At 34.2% G+C, this 10000-nt stretch overlaps 2 protein-coding genes across 2 annotated transcripts in view; one reads left to right on the forward strand and one right to left on the reverse strand.

Annotated features, from left to right (window-relative positions):
* LOC137616421 (uncharacterized) overlaps nucleotides 1-10000 on the forward strand; it is a 742648-nt gene that overhangs the window by 420450 nt on the left and 312198 nt on the right. The gene's annotated exons all lie outside the window — the stretch shown is intronic.
* The window catches only part of LOC137616424 (receptor-type tyrosine-protein phosphatase T-like), a 209195-nt gene continuing 201679 nt past the window's right edge, over nucleotides 2485-10000 (reverse strand). Inside the window, exons 21-29 of the mRNA XM_068346169.1 lie at nucleotides 9999-10000; nucleotides 9618-9758; nucleotides 7000-7110; nucleotides 6043-6175; nucleotides 5201-5787; nucleotides 4645-4776; nucleotides 4361-4512; nucleotides 3743-3878; nucleotides 2485-3413 (exon numbers count right to left, since the gene is read on the reverse strand). The exon at nucleotides 9999-10000 is cut by the window's right edge and continues 75 nt beyond it. Coding sequence (XP_068202270.1) covers nucleotides 3342-3413; nucleotides 3743-3878; nucleotides 4361-4512; nucleotides 4645-4776; nucleotides 5201-5787; nucleotides 6043-6175; nucleotides 7000-7110; nucleotides 9618-9758; nucleotides 9999-10000 — 1466 coding nt within the window. The 3' untranslated portion in view covers nucleotides 2485-3341. The remainder of the gene's footprint in view (nucleotides 3414-3742; nucleotides 3879-4360; nucleotides 4513-4644; nucleotides 4777-5200; nucleotides 5788-6042; nucleotides 6176-6999; nucleotides 7111-9617; nucleotides 9759-9998) is intronic.

A 10000-nucleotide genomic window follows, 5' to 3' on the forward strand; every position in this document is an offset into this window, starting at 1 on the left:
AGGAATATTTACCTTTCATGAAGGAGAGCTGGCCCATAAATGCCTTCATCCATTCAATCCTTGGTTGTCATAGACTGGGTATTTTTTTTTACTAATATTTTGCTAAATATTAGCCAATAGTTTAAGATTTTTTCATGGGAATAAATGGTGTGATACGTGATTCCAAAGCCCGGTTGGGAAAACTTAAAATCTTTAAAAAAGATAAAAAATTGCTAAGCGAAATGTGCATCAAACTGTGCGCTTGCTTAAAGATGTGGGAAGTCTTATCTGTATTAGAGAGAGAGAGAGAGTAGATTAAGTGGCAGAAGTGATTTCTCGTGAAATATAGGGTACTTCAATATTCGAAATAGGATTAAATGATAATAGTTCAACTTCTTGATCTTATGAGATTGCTCAAAGATATACGAGTTACTATTAACTGTATGGTTTATGGAGCTGGCTCAAGTTAGTGTAGGGAGTCTAGTGGGACAAAGCCTTAGCCAAAGGGATGAGTCTGCTTCATAGTCTAGGTTTGATTGGGTAAGGTCTTCCTATGTAGTATCCAAAGGTTAGCTCATGCGCTGCAGTATCTAAAGGTTAGCTCATACTATTGCTCTGCAGTATCTAAAGGTTAGCTCATACTATGTAGTATCCAAAGGTTAGCCCATGCTCTGCAGTATCTAAAGGTTAGTTCATACTGTGTAGTATCCAAAGGTTAGCTCATTCTCTGCAGTATCTAAAGGTTAGCTCATGCTGTGTAGTATCCAAAGGTTAGCTCATGCTCTGCAGTATCCAAAGGTTAGCTTATACTTTGTATAATCCAAAGGTTAGCTCATGCTATGTAGTAACCAAAGGTTAGCTCATACTATGTAGTATCCAAAGGTTAGCTCATGCTATGCAGTATCCAAAGGTTAGCTCATACTATGTAGTATCCAAGGGTTAGCTCATGCTATGTAGTAAACAAAGGTTAGCTCATGCCATGTAGTATCCAAGGGTTAGCTCATGCTATGTAGTAACCAAATGTTAGCTCATGCCATGTAGTATCCAAGGGTTAGCTCATGCTATGTAGTAACCAAAGGTTAGCTCATGCCATGTAGTATCCAAGGGTTAGCTCATGCTATGTAGTAACCAAAGGTTAGCTCATGCCATGTAGTATCCAAGGGTTAGCTCATGCTATGTAGTAACCAAAGGTTACCTCATGCCATGTAGTATCCAAGGGTTAGCTCATGCTATGTAGTAACCAAAGGTTACCTCATGCCATGTAGTATCCAAGGGTTAGCTCATGCTATGTAGTAACCAAATGTTAGCTCATGCTATGTAGTAACCAAAGGTTAGCTCATACTATGTAGTATCCAAAGGTTAGCTCCATGCTCTGCAGTATCTAAAGGTTAGCTCATACTAGGTAGTATCCAAAGGTTAGCTCATACTATGTAGTATCCAAGGGTTAGCTCATGCTATGTAGTAACCAAAGGTTAGCTCATGCCATGTAGTATCTAAGGGTTAGCTCATGCTATGTAGTAACCAAATGTTAGCTCATGCTATGTAGTATCCAAGGGTTAGCTCATGCAATGTAGTAACCAAAGGTTAGCTCATGCTATTTAGTAACCAAAGATTAGCTCGTGCTCTGCAGTATCTAAAGGTTAGCTCATACTATGTAGTATCCAAAGGTTAGCTTATGCTCTGCAGTACCCAAAGGTTAGCTCATACTATGTAGAATCCAAATGTTAGCTCATGCTATGTAGTAACCAAATGTTAGCTCATGCTATGTAGTATCCAAGGGTTAGCTAATGCTATGTAGTATCCAAAGGTTAGCTTATGCTATGCAGTACCCAAAGGTTAGCTCATACTATGTAGAATCCAAATATTAGTTCATGCTATGTAGTAACCAAAGGTCAGCTCATGCTATGTAGTATCCAAGGGTTAGTTCATGCTATGTAGTATCAGAAGGTTTGATAGGGTAAGGTCCTTCTATGTAGTATCCAAAGGTTAGCTTTTGCTCTGCAGTACACAAAGGTTAGCTCATACTATGTAGAATCCAAAGGTTAGCTCATGCTATGTAGTAACCAAAGGTTAGCTCATGCTATGTAGTATCAGAAGGTTAGATAGGGTAAGGTCCTTCTATGTAGTATCCAAAGGTTCGATTGGGCAAGGTTATCCCATGTGGTATCCTAAGGTTAGATTGTGTAAAGTTAGGATGACCTTATCCAATCTAAACTTTGAAATAGATATGTAATATTTCTTTCGCAAGCTGTACACAACTATATTTCTGAGTATAAAGCTGCACTGTAGATTGGGTCACTATCCTCCAATCTAGCTAATTTAATTAGAAAATTAGAATATGTTACAATATGTATGAACACGACAAAGAAATATTAAAGTCAAAGGATCCAATAACTCTCAAGCAGTAATATCATCAATAATCTGGCCTAGTCTTTACACATCCTCCTCTCGCCTCATACACCTTACAGTACAAAAAAAAAAAAAAAAAAAAAAAAAAAAAAAAAATCCATCTTCAGGGGGTTAACAACTGTACTGTACTTGTTCAATGGCTACTTTCCCCTTGATAAGGATAGAAGGCTCTTTACCTATGGCCAAAAGCTCTTCTAGGAGAAGAACACTCCAAAATCAGATCATGGTTTTCTAGTCTTAGGTAGTGCCTTTAGACATACTTTTCCATCTGTTTCCTTATTTGCTTTCCTCACTGGATTATTTTCCCTATTGGAGCCCTTGGGCTTATAGCATCCAGCTTTCCAGCTAGGGTTGTAGGTTAGCTAATAATAATGATAATAATAATAATAATAATAATAATAATAATAATAATAATAATAATAACATGCTGAATCGCATTCTAAGACTATATGGTAAAAGCATAACAACCTTCCTATGAAATAATACAAAATTTCATAAAAGAATTACATTTTCACAATTTTTGATATTCAGTATTCGTCTATGATTGATTCAAGTAGAGGTATTTTATGGGGCATGACCAGATAAGATGGACAACCCCATGCCCTCTTCTACCACCGACTCGGAGAGAACGAGAAAAACAAACAGTGCAACTTCATTAAAGACACAATTTAAAGTTCCTGTAGAGAGATTCAACTGAAAGCTCTCGTGGGAGATATTGCTCCTCAAATGGTACACACACCTCTTCCATAAGGTTAGACAATCAATCAAGCAAGCAAGATTCTTTCATTTCACACCAATAATAATTCAAATTTTACACATTCTATAGCTCTACTTAAACATAGCTCATACTTCAAGTTTCCTCCGTTGGCATTTTAAGTTAGAATTTCTTGCCTCTTTGATGCGGTCATCAATCTTGAGTATGTTAGCTTGGAGGATTCCGAAATGATTCTCAGTCAAAATTTAACATAAATGGGGAAATCCCTCAAGTAGATTGAGGATGCAAGGTAGAGCATTGCATACTGTTGCTGTAAAGGAAAGATATTACAATAGTTTACAAGGTGGAAAACAAAATGCGATAAGTAAAAACTATTTGCTTGAGAATAATATTTAAATTGATTATATTTTACTGTAGAGTAGTATGATAACAGCCTTTGCATAATTTGAAATACAAGGAAAATTCCAATTAAGAGACTAACATATTTTGGCCTAATGGGTAAAAGAAGTATTAATTTAGTTATCAAAACTTAACAACATCCAATAAGCGCTAATATGCAATTATACATCGATTCTATGTATACCATAACAAAAACTACAAAATATCCACTTTAAGCATAAAGAACTTTGGAATTCCTACTTCACAGGTGATGAACTGGTGGCGGCATTTTAACAGTTTGACAACTGCTCTGTAGATGTCAAAAACTTGCTCAATTTGAGCTCGTTGTATGATGAGCATCAACCCCGCCAGTAGACCACATCCCGTTACGCCATCCCTGAAAATAATTTCCTTATAAACCAACCTTTAGGGAAAGAAAAGTTTCTTTCTTTACCACAGATACTATGTTCCGTTTGATGCTATAATTTTGTGATGAAATACCATTGTAAAAATTCTGAAATTCTATTTATTTATTCCTATCACATGTAGGCTTTTATTAATAGATATAGAAGACACAGGGATGAGTGTCTTATATGAAGGAGACAGGTAACATTTTGATAAAACTTGTTTATTGATAAGGTGATTAGCTATTCTAATAAAAGGAATGCAGTTAACACAGAAATGTAACATATTGCCTTACCTTATATACTCAACAAGAAACACCTGTAACCATATTAGTTTTGTAAAATCATAAAATTATAAATATATAGCCAAGAACACAAAACGTCAGCCTGTATGAACACCGTCGATTAATAAATACATAAAAATATATACGCTCCAAGAATCTATAAAAATGAGGATAAGAAGTAATTCACATACCCACAACACAGTAGAGGCGGCCCAGAACCCAATTGTGTGACAGAGTGCAATAACTTGTCAGCTAGATTCAACAAGACATTTGGACACTCCGGAGTGGCATGCCCATATTCCCAGTTAAGAACGACATAGGCAGTTAATGTATGTTGCTGTCCCTGAAACGGGGAAATGAATCCAGTGAAATAACAATTAATGTTATTGAAATACATCAACTATTAATGAATATACTAATCAACAGTTTACAATCATTATAGGTACTATCGATGGCTAGCATTATCTGTACTTACACATGGGTTTCTCACAGTCAAATTGTACTGCATCAGGTCTGGCCCAGAAGGAAATGGATAATCCAGTGTGATCTTGTAACCGGAGACATTCATCTCTTGATTTTCCTCAGGAAGCAAAGGAAGAAACTCCTCCTGAAAAGTTTGGATGATTTTATGAAATGAATATTTACATACTGATGAAATGAGCAGAAACTAGTTATATAGTATATTCAGATGTCTATCACAACATTAAACAAAATACTTCTATATATCAGACAATACATAATTTGTTTCTGTTTTTTCTTAAGGCCAACATTTTCACAAGAGAAAAGTTATAAATCCTCAGGGTGAATATTGAGGGCCAAACTTCATAAAGATATTTAAAAAAAGGAATCAATCAATTCAGTATACACCAATATATTATTTTTAAGGAAAATAAACAAAAGCTTGAAGGTTTGTAGAAGTGTTGATTTACAATACAAATGTATTGTGAAAATATCTAATACATAAAGGACTACATAAAAGTTTTTTTTTTCTTTTTTTTCAACTAAATCGTAAATCCTTGTTTTCTACTAACCTTATCATGGTTTGGATAGTGATTAATTAGAACAACAGAGGGACATTTCATCTCCATGATCATCCTCCAAAATTTAGCTTGTGTTTGTCTCAAAGGATGCTCAGTCACAAGAAATCTATCAGATTTACTAAAGCCGTGAATATGGACTGCATTAATGTACTGTGATTCCTCTTTCCCATTCACCATCTGTAAGTAAATTCTGTGACTGTCACGAGGCAAGATGTTTGGATTTCTATTCAAGTGTCTAAAAGCTTCCCTGGATGAATATTCGTAAGGTGACGGTGTTGGAAACGCTTTAATTTTTTCATATTCAAAAAAAGAATTTGTCAGGAAATGTTCCAGACGTTTCTGAAGGTTAGTTGAAGTAATTTTAGTGACGTTTCCAAAGAAGACCTCATCTGTGATCTCAAGAGCTAGGTTGTATTGCTCTATATTTTCTACAAGACGACCCCTTCCACTTCGAAGTTTAGCTAAAACCTCGACGGGATCAATGCTATCCTGAATCTTCAGCATTTCTTGAAGTAGCAATACCATTAATATTGTTCCTGTTCTTCCAATCCCAGCAGAGCTATGGACTACAACACCACCTGTTTAGTAAAATGTATTAAAGTTGAAGGGAACAGGAAGACAAAGTGTTTCTATATTCATATTTATATAAGCTAACAGATCATTCCAGCTTATCTTCATTATCACACAGGGTAATTCTTAAAGCTACATATGATACAGTACAATATAAGCAGAATCATACACAAAAAAGAGGCTATGGTCATTTTAACATTTGTGTACCAATTATCACCCTTTTCACGGTTTGAAGCAAACATTTGTTCCAGAGCAGCACATACCATTATCATGGTTGTCCAAGAAATTCGTAACCAGGTAAGAGATGGAAATTGCTTCCTCAGGGACCCCATGATCAGGCCAGTTTGTATAATGATAATGTGTCACAGTGTGTCGAGGGATTGTGTCCACAAAGACCTGAAATTGGCATTAGGAAAGAAATTCAGAAACTACATACCTCTACGTTGCCCTAAATGTTATTTCTTTTCGTTATATATATATATATATATATATATATATATATATATATATATATATATATATATATATATATATATATATATATATATATATCCAGCAATTTTCTTTGCATATGCCTGCTATTTGATATAGGAATAGAATTCACGTACAACGACAAAGTACGAAACTTTTCCTTGTAAGATGAACATGTCTGTCTGAAACTAAGAAAACGTTAATCAAGGTCAGTGATTATGGTTACGACGTTTATAGATATTATGAACAGGTCGGTAATTCTTTTATTAATATCCTTCGCCGAATCTGTCATAGAGTGTAGAGTAGTTACTTTTTGAAAAACTTAAGAAAACTAATCAAGAGTTTTTCACTTTGTGATAAAAAAAAGTTTTTAAAGATTATATTCAATGAAATTTAGTAGCAATCCTGCATTTAATAACCGATAGATCATCAGTCATTTATTTAATAAACGGCAGTGAAATTTCTTAGGTCATAATTAGTAATTCAGTGACATAAACAACTGAACCGAATCAGGAACTAGTTGTTCTTCCAGAAACAATTTTCAGAATGTTATTGTATCAAGAAAAAAAGCTTTGTAAGTCACTTACATTTTCCATGGTAGATTGCATCAGAAATTTTCTAAAACACTGAGAAATTTCTCATTCAAAACTACATTCTACTTTCTACCATCCACTTCTAGTATCTTCCTATCTAACACTTCCGTTTACTTCATTTCTCAACTTGATTTCACTTGGAACTATGACACCCACCTGGATTGTAGAAACTGTGAAGTAGGGCTCTTGTTTAGAGGAGGTCACTTGAATCGCGTAGTTTTCAAAGACCAGCGTTTCTTCATGACTCATGTACTTGCCAACCTTAACCTGATGACGAAGAAAATCCCATTAGAATTCAAAGTCAGTATTAAGATAATACAAAATCAAGTCCGTAACATTTATCTCTCTCAACATTGACTTCTGTGCAAGGAGCAATTGTGACTTGATCTGTAGAGTAACCATTTCCAAAGACAAATCCGACTCCAGAATTATATATATATATATATATATATATATATATATATATATATATATATATATATATATATATATATATATATATATGCACACACATAAACGTCCCTTGACACACACACACACACACACACACACACACACACACATATATATATATATATATATATATATATATATATATATATATATATATATATATATATATATATATATATATATACATACATATATATATATATATATATATATATATATATATATATATATATATATATATATATATATATATAGGCCTATATATATACTGTATATATATATATATATATATATATATATATATATATATATATATATATATATTTATATATACATACATATATATATATATATATATATATATATATATATATATATATATATATAATTTATATATATAAAGTGGGAGCACCTTAACGTGGTGAAAGGGTTTGTTTATCGTCATGATCAGCAAAGCTGCGCTAGTCAGGGCCACCTGTAATAGGTTGGTTTGTTGTGAGCAATCAGACGAAAATCTCCCACCTTCACCAATCTGCACTGGCTAACGTGGTGATGAAACTAGCCAAACCCCAGACATTATTAAATATTAGAGTGATACACAAACCCTTTCACCACGTTAAGGTATCCCCATTTAGAAATTGATATATATATATATATATATATATATATATATATATATATATATATATATATATATATATATATATATATATATATATACATAGATACAGGGTGTTTATTTCAATAAATAATAAAAATAACTCCAAAACAGATAAATACGTGAAAACTATAGAAATGAGTAGATATTGATTTTTTTTACCTCATATAAAACACCTCTTTAAGTACACCAGTAGTTACACGAAACCCATCAAGACGGTACTCTGTTTCTCATGCCACCAAAGACTAATCGGTAAATCGTGAAATAGAGTAAACACTGATTTGTTTAAGGCTATGAATACCTGATCTGGCTTTTTCGTTACTTTTAGATAATTGAAGAGTTACTGAAATTGTAAGATGATCAGATTAGGTTATCAAATGCTGCAGTTGCCATCCACAGGTTGCCCTTCTTAACATTTATCGCATCAGCTAATAACATTTACGCTGAATTTCAACTAATCCTTACAATGGCAGCAAAGTTTTCTTAAAGTAAATACCGTCCACTACTTTCTTGAACAAAGTTATGGGTAAGTATCCATATACTGTTGATATCATATCAGTTAGTATATTAGTTTGATGTGAGACTGCTTTCCGTCAAGTATAACTCAATTACAAGTCTCCTTTGAAACAATTATGGATTCTTCTAATCTCATAAGATGAAGTTTGGAAAGGGCTTGAAAATACTATACCCGAGTAACATATCAATCTGTAGGGATCATTGAACAGAATGCTTTTGAACTCTAAATAATGACATTCCAAGGGTAGAGCCAAGTATCAAAGGGCCTGCGGTGGCCTATTGGAAACGTCGCTACCTGGCGATCGCCAGACGAGAGATCGAGTCAAGCTCAAACTCTATAGTTTCTAGTAGAGTCTGCAACCGAACCATCATTGTGAGCTAAGGAAAGGGGGTTTGGGGGAGCCTAAATGTCTATCTGCTGTCATCGGCAGCTATCGCCTGGTCCTCCCTGGTCGTAGCTTATGTGGAGAGGGGTCTTAGGCGCTGATCATATATATGGTCAGTCTCTAGGGCATTGTCCTGCTAGCTAGGGCAATGTCACTGTCCCTTGCCTCTGCCATTATTGAACGGCTTTTAAACCTTTAAGACCCGGGTCATTTAAAAAACTGTGGGCAAAAGCTCTAAAACACTACAACTACCAAGCCTGAATGAATCCATAGAGGTATAATCCAAAGGCATGGACACTTACATGCCTCTCCACCTTGTATCTCTGATGCTTTTCTTACAGAAAAAAAAGAGATCTCTAATACCTTCTCCAGGAAACAAACTTTCTGTGCTACCAGGTTATGGACCAATCACCTTTTATGTCAGTAACCCACCACTTGAATCATGGTTCCAATATCTAAATATACAATACAGTAGGAAATTCTATTAAATCTTTATTTTTTAATCGATTTTTGCAGTATATTTTGCAAAACGTATTGGTAATATGTTCCTTGATTATTTATTATTGCATCATTACATTGTCTTAAACAATCCTAAAATTTTCTTCGGATTTAATGGCTGCTTTTTGTCACTTAGAAAAAGTTGCTGTCCACGTTTTTTTTTTTTTTTTTTTTTTTTTTTTTTATAAACAAAGCCAGTTTTGTTTGGAAGTATTTTACCCCTTGTTAATAAGGGTTTGGGCTGTACATGTAGTAGACATTACCTTTCCGCCTTCTTCAAAATTGGCTACCATGATAATCGCAGTAACTTGCTGCTCTAAAATCATCCTCCAGAAGTCTCTAATAGTGGGTTCCGATTGATCCTTCGGCCCTTGAGTGGCTATGTACTTGATGCTGGAATACCCCTGAGTAAGAAAGTAAAACAAGTGACTAAAACTCTCTCTGGAACAAATAGTCTGGAATGAGGGTGCGAATTAAGGAACAGTTCTGAAACACATTGGGAATTAACTAGCATGCAGTTGATAAAGCAAAATCCAACTGATAATTCAAAAAAATCAAAGTTGATTAGAATCCTGATATAAACGTATTTTGAATTTTGGCGTTCGATTGATGTAGAAGAAGATTTTTACAGTAAAATTCAATACCT

This window comes from Palaemon carinicauda, chromosome 22, assembly GCF_036898095.1.
Source record: "Palaemon carinicauda isolate YSFRI2023 chromosome 22, ASM3689809v2, whole genome shotgun sequence".
In the NCBI taxonomy this organism is placed as follows: Eukaryota; Metazoa; Arthropoda; class Malacostraca; order Decapoda; family Palaemonidae; genus Palaemon; species Palaemon carinicauda.